This window comes from Eleginops maclovinus, chromosome 5, assembly GCF_036324505.1.
Source record: "Eleginops maclovinus isolate JMC-PN-2008 ecotype Puerto Natales chromosome 5, JC_Emac_rtc_rv5, whole genome shotgun sequence".
Classification (NCBI taxonomy): Eukaryota; Metazoa; Chordata; class Actinopteri; order Perciformes; family Eleginopidae; genus Eleginops; species Eleginops maclovinus.
In genome coordinates this window covers 35,284-51,925 of record NC_086353.1, presented here as the reverse complement: position 1 = coordinate 51,925, position 16,642 = coordinate 35,284, and the positions used below count along the sequence as shown (strand labels likewise).

General features: G+C 40.7%; 1 protein-coding gene across 1 annotated transcript; it reads right to left on the bottom strand.

Moving 5' to 3' along the window:
• Positions 1–490: 490 nt before the first annotated feature.
• LOC134864402 (protocadherin-19-like) lies at positions 491–6,013 on the bottom strand. The gene is made up of 4 exons (XM_063883338.1): positions 5,992–6,013; positions 4,939–5,094; positions 4,093–4,273; positions 491–636 (listed from the first exon to the last, which is right to left on the bottom strand). Exons 2-4 carry the CDS (start codon positions 4,990–4,992, stop codon positions 491–493), a joined length of 381 nt encoding a protein of 126 aa, XP_063739408.1. The 5' UTR covers positions 4,993–5,094; positions 5,992–6,013.
• Between the last annotated feature and the right edge of the window lie 10,629 nt (positions 6,014–16,642).

Below are 16,642 nucleotides of genomic sequence, written 5' to 3'. Positions count from 1 at the left end.
TCTTCACTAGCTTCTTTAAGGGGTACTATTATACCTTTTGGGGTTTCCTCTGTCCTGTAGTGTGTTCTATAGGTTTCTGTGCATGTAAACGGAGGGAGTTTCTCTCAAACACTCCTCCCCCCCTGCCTGAAACACCTCAGTTCCTTTACTCCTTTAATTACTTCTGGAACGTAGTGACATCACTATGTAACACTCTCACTTCATCAGCTAGGGCTCCAATACACTGTATGTGATAGGCTAAGGGACATCTCTAAACGGTTGACAAATCACAACAGAGCCGGCCAGCTAACCAATCAGAGCAGACTGGCTCTGGTTTCAGACAGAGGGTGAAAGGAGGTGCTGCAGTACAGGCAGTATGAGAAACATAAAGAGCTTTTTGAACATTAAAGCACGGAGACATGTCCCAGGAGAGACACTACATACTGATATGAACCTGAAAATGTTACAAGAAAAACATCTGTTACGTTACAATAAATCCATACACTGTACGTTAACGACTTACTGTAAGAATAACGACTCCTGGCTCCTGCTCTTCTGCTACGGTGCCACGGAACAGTTTTTGTAAAAACTGAGGTTTCGAGTCACCTGGAGCACGAATGTTCACCTGTGCTGAGGAGGAGCGTGATATCGTGCCGCCTATAAGAGGAGTGGGGAAGATTATCAGAGCTATAATATTAAGTGTGGCTGAAAAAACTGAGACCTTGTAAAAAGTTCGGTAACACTTCACTTGAATGGGTGTTCATAAGACTGACATAACATTGTCATAACCATGACACGACACCTGTGTTAAACATTAACGAATACTTATGACAGTTGTCGTTAAGTGTCCTTCGGTAAGTTATGTCACTTTTGATGCAAAGGTGACATTGTTTGAGATGTCCTTGTTATGACAACTTGACATAAACCAAGACAACAACACCTGTCATAAACATGTCATAGCAGACCGAACTGTCAAACTTAAGGAAAACGTTTAGCTTGATATCTTAGCGCGACATTAAACCGTCATATGTGGAGGTCTGCTATGACATGTTTGTGACAGGTGTTGTTGTCTTGGTTTATGTCAAGTTGTCATAACAAGGACATCTCAAACAATGTCACCTTTGCATCAAAAGTGACATAACTTACCGAAGGACACTTAGGTTTCAAGGTTTCAAGGTTTCAAGGTTTTATTTGTCATATGCACAGCAGATACAGCGTATATGTTGGCAATGAAAATCTTATGTCGCGTGCTCCTCCAACAACTCAACATGCATGGTGCAAAAGATAAATAAAGTAGTGCAAAAAGAGAGAAGAATATTTACAATATAACAATAAAGATTTGAGGATGTGAAATATATACATATGTGGAATACATTGAAAGTATTTAAATACTTTACACTGTTGAATGAGGAGGTATGGACAGATGCATATATTATGTATAGCAGATGTATATGGCAGATATGTACAATATATAGATATGTGTACTATAAACAGATATGTATGGCAGATATGTATAATATATGGATATGTGTGTACTATAAACAGATGTGAGTAGACATTCACAGAGCTCAGGAGTTCAGCAGTCTTATAGCCTGTGGTATAAAACTGTCTCTGAGTCTGGTGGTCTTGGTCCGGATGCTGCGGTACCGTCTGCCAGACGGCAGCAGACAGAACAGATTGTTGCTGGGGTGATGGGGGTCCTTTAATATCCTACCGGCCTTCTTCCTACACCGCTGGGTGTAGAGGTCCTCCATGGATGGCAGCTCCGTCCTGGTGATGTGCTGAGCAGTTTTCACCACCCTCTGTAGAGTCTTACGGTTGAGGGCGGTGCAACTGCCATACCAGGCGGTGATGCAGCCAGTCAGGATACTCTCGATGGTGCACCTGTAGAAGTTGCAGAGTATCCTGGAGTCCATGTTGAACTTCCGCAGCCTGCGGAGGAAGAAGAGCCGCTGTCGAGCCGTCTTGGATATGACCCTGGTGTGATGTGTCCATGTCAGGTCCTCACTGATGTTTACCCCGAGGAACCTGAAGCTGCTGACTCTCTCCACAGGAGTCCCGTCGATGGTGATGGGTGTGTGTGCCTCTCTCTGCCTCTTCCTGTAGTCCACAATCAGCTCCTTTGTTTTGCTGACGTTGAGATGGAGGTTGTTGTCCTGGCACCAAGATGTCAGGGCTCTGACCTCCTCTCTGTACGCCGTCTCGTCGCCGTCTGTGATCAGGCCGATGACGGTCGTGTCGTCAGCAAACTTGATGATGGTGTTGGAGCTGTGTGTGGCCACGCAGTCGTGCGTGAACAGGGAGTAGAGGAGAGGGCTGAGCACACAACCCTGAGGGGCTCCGGTGTTGAGGGTCAAGGTGGAGGATGTGATGTTCCCCATCCGCACTGCCTGGGATCTGCCCGTCAGGAAGCTCATGATCCAGTCACAGAGGGCGCTGTTGAGCCCAAGGTCCCTGAGCTTAATGATGAGCTTGGAGGGCACAATGGTGTTGAATGCTGAACTGTAGTCAATGAACAGCATTCTCACATAAGTGTTCCTCTGGTCCAGGTGGGAGAGGGCAGTGTGGAGGGTGAGGGAGATGGCATCATCCGTGGACCTGTTTGCTCTGTAGGCAAACTGCAGGGGGTCCAGTGAGTCAGGGAGGGAGGAGGTGATAAAAGTTTTGACTAACCGCTCAAAGCACTTCATGATGATGGAGGTGAGTGCAACTGGGCGGTAGTCATTGAGGCAGATGGGTTTTGTCTTTTTGGGGACAGGGACAATGATGGACTCTTTAAAACATGTGGGGACTACAGACTGGAGCAGTGACCTATTGAAAATGTCTGTGAACACATCTGCCAGCTGAACTGCACACACCTTGAGAGCACGGCCAGGGATGCCATCAGGTCCTGGAGCCCTGTGTGTGTTGATCCTTTTCAGAGATCTACACACATCTGCACTGGTTAAAACCAGTGAGCAGGGATCCTGGGCCTTTTGTGCCTCCACAGCCGGGGGCTTCTCAAAGCGTGCATAAAATGTGTTCAGTTCATCTGGGAGAGATGCAGACACTTCCTCAGCACCACTCGTTGTCCTTTTGTAGTCTGTTATTGTTTTTAGTCCAGACCACATATTTCTGGCGTTGGAGCCCTTGTAGTTCGACTCCACCTTGTCCCTGTATTGTCTTTTCGCACTGCTAATAGCTCTCCGGAGTGCATACCTGGAATTTCCTGTACTCATCCAAATCACCGCCGCTGTGCGCGATGGCCCGTGCTTTAAGTTTAACGACAACTGTCATAAGTATTCGTTAATGTTTAAGACAGGTGTCATGTCGTGGTTATGACAATGTTATGTCAGTCTAATGAACACCCATTCAAGTGAAGTGTTACCGAAAATTGTTTTGCGATTTGTCATTTTCTGTTATTATTGGAAAAAAAGGGTGTTGCTCACGATCATGTTTGCTCATAGTTTCGGTTATTTAAATCAACACAAGTCAAAATGTTCTTACCTGTCTCTTTCTAAAAAGAGTGTTTATGTGAAACTAGATTTTACACACCTTTAAAAACCGGAACAATCACACCGAAAACTGGTTTGACTGCTGGACATTTGTTTTGGACGCAGCTCCCTCTGATTCAACCACAGCTTTATAGGGGATGCTCAACGGTAGCGATGCTTGTCCTTTATTTAAGGATATTTGTATATCTATGTGTTTATTCAAGTACTGTGAAATACTGCTGTGTGAAACTGAACTCTTGTCTGTGTCTTAAGATGTTTACTAAGTTAATGGAAAAGTACAAAAATAAAATAAAGCCTTTTTGAGAGAGGTTGTAAATCCAGGCTGAGATCACCAATGTGTCTTGTGATAGATATATTTTATAATCAGTCACTAAAATGCTTATAGAGCCAAAGTCCAAGAGGATAGAGTCATTAAAATGAGTCCGGACCACAGGGAGAATTTCGAGAAACTTAAGTTGAAGGACTTTGATGTTTACAGTAGGATTACAGCTTTGAGCCACTAAACCATCATAGCTTAAAAAGTCCTGATTTAAATCTGATTATCTCTTAAGCCCTTAATAAATCACAGTCAGAAAGAGTGAAAGTGCTGGATATTCAGAGAGATATTGTTCAGATGTACCGTCTCTGGCTGTTATGAAGAGAGGGAACTCCAATACCACGTTTTCCTCCAGGGGAATGGTTTTAGCCAATGCGATGTTTCCACTGTTTTCATCGATTGAGAAGTAGCCGGCGTCGTTCCCAAATTCAATCGAGTATTTGACCTGCCCGTTCTTGTCGGCATCTGGATCTTCTGCCTTAACCTTTGAGATAAATAATACAAATTAGCCTCTGAACAGCGCGTGTTAAAAAAACTCAACTGGAAATGACAGAGAAAGTGTTGACAGAAATAAAAGCTAAAACAATCCCATACTTTAAGGATTTCATAGTTAAAGATGGATGATTACTAGCATTACAGAAGGCAATCAATGAACTATGTGGAGCCTTTACTGATTACATGACTTAATAAAGGGTTACAGTAGTGTTCATAGTCTGAATTATAACATTGCAGTCTAATTTGCTGCTGGTAATGCTGGACCAATTTTTTAAATTGATGACAAAAAACATGAGAAGTTAGGGGCCACATTAAAAAATACAGATGTTACACTTCATGCCATTACTTAGTGTAAATATCGGGATCAGTTATAGAAGATTTAGCCGTAAAGGGCAGATTTAACCATCAAATATATGGCAGTTTGAAAAAAGAAAAGAGGCCTCAAATTAAACCTTGAGGAACTCCATATTGTTTCTCTGGTGAACAACCTTCAGCAATGATTTTGAGAATCAGAATATCATATATATCCCTTGAAGCTGGCCACTTAACAAACATGAGAGTGATATTGTAAAAATGAGCTATGATATTCTGCTGATTGTAACCAGATTCAGAACATGCTTGAGTGATATGAAGCACAACTGTGTAATCACTCACCTGGACCAGCCCCATCCCCGCTGTTTGATTTGCATACACCTTTCCTTCGTACATGTTACTGGTGAACACAGGACTGTTGTCGTTCTTGTCCAGTAGAGTTACGCTGACTGGCACCGTTACAGCCTGGAATGGGGGATTCGTCTCCTTCGCTTCGATCTGTTCATTAAAAAGAACAGCAAAGTAAAGCACACAATGTAAACAGATGCAGCCATGTTTTTTCTACTGTAGATGGTGGGATTTTGGGGCTGCCACTCACAAAGCAACACTGTCTGTTTCCCACAGTTTTGAAATAGTTATAGCAGAGTAAGTATATGAACTAAAAAACAATAATTGACAAACTGAGATTAAAAACAACAATTAGCTTCACTGTCTTTTTGTTAGATGTAGTTTACATTAACATCACCTTTTGAATTGTCAATCTTTTTTATTTATCTATACACGTAACATCTAGTGTCTGTCTTAATTGGGAGTACTGGTTGGTTTTTCTCCGCTATCTGTGTTTTTTTTTGGGGAACTCTCCCATGTTGGCAGAGGTTGTCGTACGCATTACACACTCACAAAGACCATTGACACAAAGTAAACGCCTCCATTGGACTCCTTTGTTTACATCCGGAACATAGAGACCTCCCTATGTACCACTCACGCTTCTATTGGCTGGCGCTCCAACACATTGTACTTGATAGGCTAAGGGGCAGTACATCGCTAAGTGGTTGGCCAATCAGAGCAGACTGGGCGCTGGTTTCAGACAGAGGGTGAAAATGTCGGACTTTATAAATAAAATGTGATATTGTTTAATTTTTGCGATCGGTGATTTTGAACCATGGACAAGCACCTTTATTTTTAATACTCCCCCATGCTACTGTCATGCTACCCCAAATACACTAGAGCCACCAATTGTAAATGAATCTGCTGGTCATTACATTTTTACCGAAAATTGTTTGTTTTGTTTTAATAAATCACAACAGTAGTATTAAAAAACTCCCTAACATTTGTGACCTTTTTTAAATAAGTGTGTCTATGGTAGGAACCTGATGGTTTGGAGCTAATGTTTACCTGAAATGTGAATCTTTCAGTGGTCTCTCTGTCAGAGCTGTGGAGTTCTTCACTCTGATCGTCCCATCACCACCGACAGAGAAAGGAGCAGAATCCGGAATGATTCGGAACGTTCCCACAAATCCTCCCTGTGGAAAGAGAATCATGGAACAAATGACTTAATGAGGAATTAATGAGAATTCCCAAAGATATACAGTATTTCAAAAAATCCACCTGGTCCAGGTCAGTGACGACGGATTTGAACAGAACAGCATCCACAGGAGAGTTTTCCAGGAGAGTTACAGAGTAGGCTGTCTTGTTAAACTTTGGAGGATTGTCATTCACATCCTCCACACTGACGGACACCGAAGCAAAAGCCGTCTTCAAATTGTCGTCTGTCTGGGCCGCCTGCAGGGAGAAAATATTATGGATAAACATAAATGAAGACGTTTTTGATATAAGAACTGTGATCTGTTGCATCCAGATGAAAGCCATGTGTTGATTCCACTGTGACTGCATTCTCTTACACGTGTCTGATTTGACGTCATCTTTTAACACGTGTAAGCATTAAGGGGCAGCATCATCAACATTCATCAATATGGTATTCATTTTAAATATATTCTTTGCAAGCGGGTTCATTTACATTGAAAGTTGGATATGTAACATTTTGTGAACTCCCAATCCCGACAATAGCTTAATAATAATAATAAATCACATTTATATAGCGCTTTTTACGGTTACTCCAAGACGCTTCACATACTGCCCTATCAGAACTATGCGAACAGATCATTTATTAATTTATACTAGGGTTCAAAACAAAAACAGAGGTTAAAGCAAGAAGAAGATGGTGGAGTGAGGTGGTGAAGGCTAGTGCAAAAGGTGTGTTTTTAGCTTACAGAAGCCCACTGCAGGAAAACATAAATCAATACAGCTATGGTGGTAACTATTGCCACGCAGTGTCAGCAGGGACTGGCTGAACTGGCCCTAACGAATCGGACGCGTGTATTTGCCATTTACCACCACGTTTTTTGCTTTCAATGCCATTTATTTTCCAACGACAAACGGCGTGTGTGGCTACACGCTGAAAAATGTGTTGCTCTTCCCAGTCCCAATCACCCGCACATGAGGTCACCAAAATACCCTGTGCCTCATTGTGCCATCATCCAGTGCTCACAAACCACAACAACAACAACAACAAAAATAAATGGGCACAACAGCTATATTACAATGAGGTATTAAGAAAAAGGGAATACAACTCTGGCTTTTCTTTCGCTCATTGATATTTCAGCAACAGAACCATAAAGTGGTGCAATGACACAAAATATAGTACTATAAACAGAGTGCAGAAACAGCAAAACATGTAACATTGAAATGTTCATGTGTATCATGTTGCATGTTGTGTTTTCAGCTAGCTGTTACTTATGTAGACCAAGCTTTTGGTGCTGCAAATCACAAAGAAACTAGAATGAATCGCACAGATGTTACCAGCCTTTGACCCATAGTATTACGGAATATTTGGATACTCAACTTCTGTAATTACAAGTATCGATGCACTTTAACTTACCAGAAAAAAAGCAGCAAACTTCTTATGTTTTTGTTAAATTCTCACATTATCCTCCGTTAGGGACCAAAAATGAAAGTTTCAGTACCTTGATGAGATATATTTGGTCCCAGTTCACCTCCTAGGCCCTGCTGTGGTGCCCTTGAGCAAGGCACCGGACACCTCAACCCCCCTCCCCATTGCTCCCCGGGCGCTGCATGATAAGTGCCCACTGCTCCTAGTACTAGGATGGGTTAAATGCAGAGGACTAATTTCCCTGTGTGTGCTCTGCTGTGTGCATGTATGTGACTAATAAAGAGGGGTTTCATCCTCCGATTCTATATTTTGTAAAAAGAAAAAACCCAGAGGGACTGAAACTGATACCTGAGGAACTCACAATATGTTTTGGGTGAAGAATAATGACAACAATATTGTAATTGTTTAATGTCATTTAAAATTGCAACACGACTGGGATTAGATCTCTTTACATTATCCCCCATGAAGGTCCAAAGATAAAGGCGTCAGTACCTTGATGCTGATGGTGATCACGCTGACGCTCAGCTCTTCTCTGTCTAAGGGAGTCTGCACAGACACAACCCCACTGCTGGAGTCGATGTTGAAGTGACTCTGATACTTCTCTGGAGACACTAAAAAAAACAAGCACATGTTAAACATTTTGTGTTTCTGTCTCCCAAATAGCAGATTCTTTGTTTGGTGTTTACCTGTACTGATGCTGTAAGTTAAAGAATGTTTATCCACTGTCTCCGTCCTCAGCTTTTATCGCCGCCGGCTCAATGGTCCGGAAAAACCCAACCTGAAAAATGTAATATGAAAGGGGTTTTATAAAAAGCAACATTCAGCAGACAAAATGAAAGAACATTTAACTATTTCACGAGCAGCGATGTTAAAGTTACACATTAATCTCCCAAAATGCTCTTAAAATGCAGCACGACCTCATCACTATTTGAGCTTTTATTGCTCAACTACCTAGAATGTTCTAATCATTTTGCCTGTCATTTTTAGCTTTTTCAGTTTGAAAGGTTCAACTTCAGCTCCAAGAATAGATCTATAATCAAATGCATAAGATATGTTTTTCAAGAATTTGTAAGTTAAAAGGACAGCTTATTTTTGGTTCATATTCATTTTGTGTCTCTCCTGGGACATGTCTCCATGCTTTAATGTTCAGAAAGCTCTTTATTTTTCTTTCTGTTACTCTCTCTTTTCACCCTCTGTTCTGAAACCAGAGCCCCGTCTGCTCTGATTGGTTAGCTGGCCGGCTCTGTTGTGATTTGTCAACCACTTAGAGATGTCCCGCCCTTAGCCTATAACGTACAATGTGTCGGAGCGCTAGCTGAAAAATCGCATGTGATAGTGAAAGAACTCCTCTGGGATTAGAGACTGAACCATTTACGTGCACTAAACCTATGTAACACACTACAGGAAAGGGGAAACCCCAAAAAGCATATTAGGGCCTCTTTAAGACTCACCTGATTCTCTGGAATAAAGGCCTGGTAGATGTTGTGGCTGAAGAAGGGATTCAAGTTATCAAAGTCTTCCACGTTAATCGTCACAGTGGCCGTGCTTTAAAACCCCAAATTTTCCCTGCAGACAACACAGACGCCAGAGCCGTCAGGTACCTGCCCCCAGGCTTTAAAAATTTAATTCTGTCAGTTGAGTTTTTGAAAATTTACCGGCTGCACAATGAAGTTGTAGTTCGGGACAAAATTTGGGTTTTTTAAACGTCCCTTTCAAGTAAAACCCCTGAGTTTAAAATTTAAAAAGTCCTTGATTTTTGGTCCCTTAGAAGGAAAAAAAAATTTACGTTTTTGGTTTCATCAAAAACCGTTTGGATTTAAAACTTCTGTAAATGATATGACCAACAATTTTGGGCCCTTTTTTGTCGTGGGAATCCTCCTCTTTGTGAGTTAAAAGAAAGGCACAGTACATTTGAAAAAATGCCAAAAGACACATTTTTAACCCCTTGGGATTTCTGTTAAAAAAAACCTCTTCACCTCTCTCTCCCCACGTGCCGAAAAAAAGATTGTCCCTATAGAAATGTGTTTCTTAAAAAAACAAGTCTTAACTCCTCTACTTTTGTTGCGTGGGAAAAAAAAAACAATATATTTATTATTAAAAGGGAATAGTCACTAAGTTGTTCGCTGTGGTGCTGCCTCCACTTTACCCAAAAATTTGTAAAAACCATGCTGCCCGTCAAAAATCAAAAAAAAAAAGAAAAGACGGGAAAGGGGGGCCCGACAAAATAAAAAAACAAAGATCAAGAATCAGAATCAGACATTCCCCCCCAAAGGGGGGGAAATGTACGACATTTAAACAGCAAAGGTACAGTGCAGTTTTAAGTAAAAGAGAAGTCTTCAAAAAAATTAAAAAACTAGGCCCCGGGTATTAATAATAATAAAACAACATGGTTGAAAAAAAGTACGGTATTTCTTTCAAAAAAGGGGACCTGCTGGTAATGCAGGGTTCATATTCCCAAAAAGTTTTAAGCATGAGCTGTGTTTTTAAAAATCCTTCCAGCCTGAACCTTTTATACTATCCCCTTAACTTTTTAAATCCCGCCTGCTTCAGACACTTTGGGCACCCGCCCACGCTTCGGTGATTCCCTCAGAGACTTTGGGGTGTACGTTTTTCTTCTCAAAGCGGACTGTGGTCATTGGACTTTGTTTTTCCATTGGGGAGTTGTTGTCTCAAAGGTAAGAACGTTTTTTAAGTTTTTTGTTTTTTTTAAAGCTATGATGCGTGTCTTTAAAAATGTCACCCCCCTTTAAGGCCGTCACACAGCAGAATAATACAAAAGGGAGGATCGGGAAAGCTAACAAGTGAGAGACGACGAAGGTGGAGCAAAAAGTAAATTTTTAAAATGTGTTAAATAGAATTGATTCTAAAAGCTGACGTTTAAAAAATTTTTCAACTCAAGCTCAGAAAAAAAAAAATGCAAAACACAAATGGAATTTTTTGACTAAAGGGACTTTAACTTTAAAAGAAACCCCGCATCAGCTGAGCAACAGAAAGTGGGTTTATGCCCCCTAATTTATGAAATCCCCTTGGGTAGAAAAAAGAAAAAAACCGAAAATCTTTTTTGTTTGAAACAAGGGCATCCGTGGGAGTTTTCAAATGGTATAACAATGGAAATTTTTCCCTTTAATTGCCTAAAGAATGGGGGCTTTCATTTAAAATAGCAAACAAAACTCATCGGTCTTTCAAATCAATGGCTTTTAAAATATCAACCAAGAAAAATTTAAAAACAAACACTTTAAAGCTAATAAAACCCCAAACTGAAACTCACCTCCCTGTTGTTTGCTTCTTTTTATTTTGAAGTAGATGAAATTGATTTCTTGTACTACCCTTATTTTTAGTTCTTTTTGTTTTTTGGCCATTTCGTTTTTGTGCTGTGAACACTGGATTCCTATTTTTTTCTGGTATTTCATTTTGGTTGATCTAAAAAAACCGACATTTTTGCGGTAGAATGAGGGGACGGGGGGTTTATTTGGTCAGGGCTGCCATTTGGCTGCCCCAGCGGCCTTCTTGGTGCGAACAGACGCTGGTGTCTCCCAGGGAAAGCTCCTCCAAAAAACCCCCAGAGCCCTTCAAAGTTTTGGGCCCCAGTTTCACATTTTTTCCCCTGCTTTTAATCCCCCCCCAGCCCAATCTCCTGCGCATCAGGGAGCATTGTGACAAAATTTGGAATAAAATTCTCCATATACTACAAATCCCCCTTTTCTCCTTCAGATGACTTCGGAAAAAACAAACACAGGTATTTTCCTTCTACGTGATCTTATTGAAATGGAAGCTGTTTTAGAAATTTAAAAATTCAAATCAAAAAAAAAAAAAAAAAAAGTCTCTGTAAAACCTTTCAATGGCATGAATGTACCGTTTACCCCCAGGTATTTAGACACCCATGAAGTGGGGGAAAAAAAGTTATAAAAGAACAAAAAAAAATTTTAATCACTTTTCAAGAGTTTTGATTTTTATTTTTAAATAAACTTAATTTTTGTAAAAAGGACACAGCTGCATTTTGCTTTTAAAATGAATTTTTTCCCTTTCCCCCTGTATATCCTTCTCCACGCCCCCACAACTTTAGGGGTTCCGACCACTCTTGATGAAGCCTAAAAAAAAACCCCCCAAACAAATTTATTGGAAATAGATAAAATGAAATTTTTCTGCAATGCATGCGAATTTTGTTTTGTTCTCCTGCTAACCCTTTGTTATTTTTTCGCCACAACATGACATAACAAAAAATGTCTGGACAAGATGTGATGAAAACAAAACAGCCCCCTTTAAAAGTGCAGCATTCCCCTGTGGTAAATGTAGTGTTTTGATCAATTAAAAACAATTGTCTATGAGTGCTTTTGCATTGGCTAGCATGACAATGGATTTTTGAAAATCAAAACTTTTTTTAGGTGTGCCGATGAAACGGGAAAAATATAAAGTGAGTCTCCGTTTGGATTTAAAAGGAGGGTGCCTGTGAATTTTTAAAACCCCAATGCTTTATGAACAGGGCGGATGTTTTGTTGTATGTACGTTCCACAGAATAAAAAAAAAACAACTACACTCATGCAGTGTAAAGAAAAAGCACTGTCCAAAATGAAATCGAAGAAGTCAAACCCCTTTAAAAAAAATATTTGGTTTATTTTTCCCTTTTAATGAGGGTTATCGAACAGCCCCAATCCCGATTATTCGTAAAGAAATTGCATTACATTTTAAATTGTACATTTATCAAACCCCCGCCTAGTCTGTACATTTTGTGTTCGTGATGGGTTGAGATGTCCGGGCCCCCAAACCCCAGTCACGTATGTTTTCCCCCTTTATTTTTGAAGGACTAAACAATCAGATTTAAAAAAAGGACGAAAAATCCAGCCCTTCCCACAAAGTAATTTCATGTTTTTAAAGGGTTTCGGTTTTTAAACGGGTTTTCAAATCGGAATCCCCCCTGACTCTTCACTACCCAGAGGGCTCCTTGCCCCCCCCCCAAAAAGGGGAAAAGAGGAGAGGACCCGTCCGATCAAACCAAAAAATATTCCGTTGTTTTTTCCAAACTTAAAAAAACTAAACCACCCCAACCTTTTGGGTCCATTCCCCAAGTTCCCCCCTTCCAGCAACTTTTTTTCGGCCTTTAAGTTACGTTAATGATGGGGGCGGCCGTACATTGTAAAGCCTGAGTTTCTTTTCCCCCGAAAAGTGTGGAGAATTGGGTTGAATTTCAAGGGGGGAAAGCTAGGGGTACATTCAACTCTAAAAAAAAGAGGGGTGCGTGTTGAACATCATTTGCCGGTTTGTTCCCATATGTATTTGTATTTTGTTTTTTCCCCTGTAAACCTAAACCCAAAAGTTTATATAATTAAAATGACATGTTTAATGCTCTTTTAAAACAACTTTTCAGTAAGAAATTAGAAACTAAAACAACCAAAAGGAAAGATTTTAAGTTTAAGTGGTAAAATAAAAAACTATACTAAACATCAAAAAAATAACAATTCAATCATTATAAAAAAAAATCAGCCGGAAAAATTAGTGCGTAGGCAAGCTCTGACTCAACATTTATGTGTTATTACAAACACGGCTTTCCAAGGAAAAATGGATTTTTGAAAAAAAAGAAAGGGAGAAAAAGCCAATCGGAGGTCTTAAAGAAAAGAGGGGAAAACAATTCAGGCCTGGGGAAATCAAAGCGCACCGACCCGGATTTCTGCGTGGAACGAACTAAGGCTGCTGGAAGGAGAAGATGCTTTCCGAAAGGGGGGGAGCCGGGAAAAGATCTAAATTTCGGGAAAAAGGGGGGAAAAACAGACCGTGAGGGTTGGGAAAAGGAGGAAGCGAAAAAGCCAAAGGGAAAGGGTGAAGGTGCCCCATTACATTAAACCCGGATTGGGGGAAAAAATAGAAAATAATGAAAAAAAAATAATTCATTTGCTAGTTGAGGCAACTGCCGGAAAATGAGTTTTTTTAAAATCATGCCCGTTTTCTTACTGTAAAAAAAAATAAGGACGATATAAGAGAAAACTGTGTTAGGCCTCCAAAGATTAATGAAGGGACCCCCGGGGGGGCAACCCTTCCCCCACAGCTACGCAGGTGAAAAATGCCAATCGAAATAAATGTGTAAATGTTTTAAAACAAAAATTTGGGCTCAAAAATATAAGACACTGACAAGCCAAAAATAGCAGTTTGAGAGTTTCCCGCGCCTCACATCAAACCTGGACCGACAGGCAGGACCCCCCTTGTTTTAATTTAAAAAAAAATTGCGGGCTTTGACCCCATGGGGTTTTTAAATTTTCTGCCCCCTGACCCCGGTCAGCGTATTTTTTTTTTTACAGAACGTTTTTTCTGCCAACCGGAGCAATGTTTTTACCCCCCCAAGTGGTTTAAGTATTGCTTCATCATATAAAACGGTTACTAGTTAAACGGGCATTGTGGGTTTTGGGTTTGGTCGTTCTGCCTCACAGTGGTGAGGGGCAGTTTTTAACCCAATTTCCCAATTAGGTCTTCCCCAGCGTTCCTCAAAAACAAACTTGGCGCCAGGGGAAAAGGGGATTGCTAACATTTTTTTAAGGCTTTTTACATCGTGTGTTTTTCTTTTTTGTGTTTTCGAAGAAGAAAATTAATTTAATGTATTTCTTTGCAAATTGTCTCGCCCCTTAAAATTTTTTAATTGATGGTTTGATATTTTCGAAATAGTGTTAGAGCTCATGCTCTTCTTTGGTTACCTCAAGTCGGGGAGAAGGTTGTCATGTTCCTTTTTTGTGTCGTTTCCTGTTTTTTTTGAAATGTTTTCCCCCCTTGTGTCATGTTTTTGCTTTACCCCTGTCTAAGTTTACCCCCTGGCCTGATTGTGCATTGTTTTCATGTTCCCCCGTGTTCCCCTCCCCCCTTTCCAGCTGGCTTTTCTTGTGACCCCTTGGATTTAGTCTTGATCCTTTTTGTCTTTGTTCCCGGGGTCGTTTTTTCCCCAGAGCGTCCCGTGGCAATTCTGGTTTCCCCCCCCTTTCTTCCTCATCCCCGGTTTGTATGTTTTTTTTTGTACTTTTTGTTTTTTTTTACCTTGCCTTTTTTGTTTTGTTAACTTTTTAAATTTAAAAAAGCTCGTTTTTTGAAACCCCATACCCGCCTCCCCCCTTTTATGCTGAAATTGGGTCTGCACATAAACGTGACAAGAGTAATACATGCAGTTACTTCGTTTTTTACATCCATTCCAACTGCAAATCGAGTGAAAATTTGGCTGATTTTACTTCCCTTTTTGCAATCCCATTTCTCAGAAATCAGCCTCTCATCTCAATCACGTCTAAGAAACACCCAAAAAAAAAGGTTACAAATTTTTATCCAAAAAAACAAACAAAAGGACAAAACCTTTTCGAGTTTATATGTGCTTTAATCAATGAAAACAATAAAAATGCTTTAAAAATTAAATGGGGGATACAATACATTTTGGAAAAAGTATGATTGTATTTTCACATACACCCCTAATCCTATACGCCCCTTTTACACCTTTAAAACTTCTGTAACCGCCCTATTTCCCTTTATTACGTCATCTTTCCAGTAAAATTTCAAGCGGGTCGGAGTCTGGGACTTTTTTTTAAAAATGGCCAAAGCCCAAAACCCGTCCATTTTAAACATACCAGAAAGGTGCCGGGGGGTTTTAGGCCCGGGAGGCATGCAAGCCTTTCATCCCCGCACAAGCCAAGGTGGAGGAGTGGGTAAAAGCCGCCGCCATGGGCAGGGAAACGTGTTTGTGGAGGGACCCAAACCCCTTTCAATGCCAAAAACTTTCCCCGCCCCGACTGCCGTGCCACCTGATATTTTTGGGGGGAGGGGGATAATGTTATGGGATGTTTTTGTGGGGTTTGGGCCCTCGGCCCTTATTTCCCGTTCAAGTCTTCTAGACTATTCTATGTTCCTACTTTGTGGAAACAGTTTGGGGAAGACCCTTTTCTGTTCCAGCATGACTGTGTCCAGTGCACAAGCAAGGTCCATGAAGGCATGGCTGGATGGTTTGGAGTGAAACTGGACTGGCGTCAGAGCCCTGACCTCAACCCCATCAACACCTCTGGGTTTAAACTGAACGGAGAGCCGAGCCCTCTCGTCCAACATCAGGGTCTGACCTCACAAATGCTCTCCTGGATAAATGAGCAGAATTCCACAGACACAGTGCAAACATCTTGTGAGAAAACCTTCCCAGAAGAGAGGAAACTGTTACTGTGCAAAGTGGGGACCCAACTTCATATTCATGCCTAAAAAATTTGGAATGGGATGTCATAAAAGCCCTTTTAGATGTAATGTGTAGGGGTCCCAATACTTTTGTCTATATAGTGCAGGTGGCCAGTGAAGTACTGGCAGTTCAGTGTGGCTGTAAACACTCCCCGAGGAACAGAGGAGATTGGCTGGGCCTTTTAAATATCGAGTGTAACCCTAAAAATTTTGTGAATCAAAAAAATGGGTACATAGTAGGAATGTTGTGTGGCAAATTTTCAGAATAAGGAATCCCAAACCGGGAAAACTTTAAATTTAGCCAAATTATATAAACCGTCAGGGTAAAAATTCGGTCCTCTACTCCTGGCTTTCCTCCATTGGTGACAAATGTACAAACAGTAACAACTATAACAATATCTTGCAAAAGATCAAAAATCGGTTACAGGAAAATGGGACAAGTACGCCTTGTGTTTCATACATATTTACTGGGCACCCCAACAAGCCAGCTACTGAAGCTGAAATCAAAGAGACATTTCATAAAACTTAGAAAGTAAAAAACGCGACACCCTTTTCCGTTGTTAAAAACCCCAAATTTAAAAGCAGAGTACTCAAAAATGCGTCCAGTGCTTCCGATGTAGGTGCCTCCAAGAGAAAAAATGAGTGTTTTCAAATTAGGAATAAATTGTGAAGGCCCAAGAGGATCTGATAGGGGCAAACACAACTGTTCATTAATGCTCAACAATGCACCTGCTGCTTTTAACCGTTGACCTTTGATTACAATCAAAGTCAACGGTATTAAATTTTTTAAATGCCATACACTTTGATGAAAAACACATAAGGCAGGGGAAACAGTGTGTGATATTCTGAGGGGAGCAATTAAAAAAAAACCTACTTCTGAATATATTTTAACCCTAACCCACAAGGCAAAACAACAGCAGA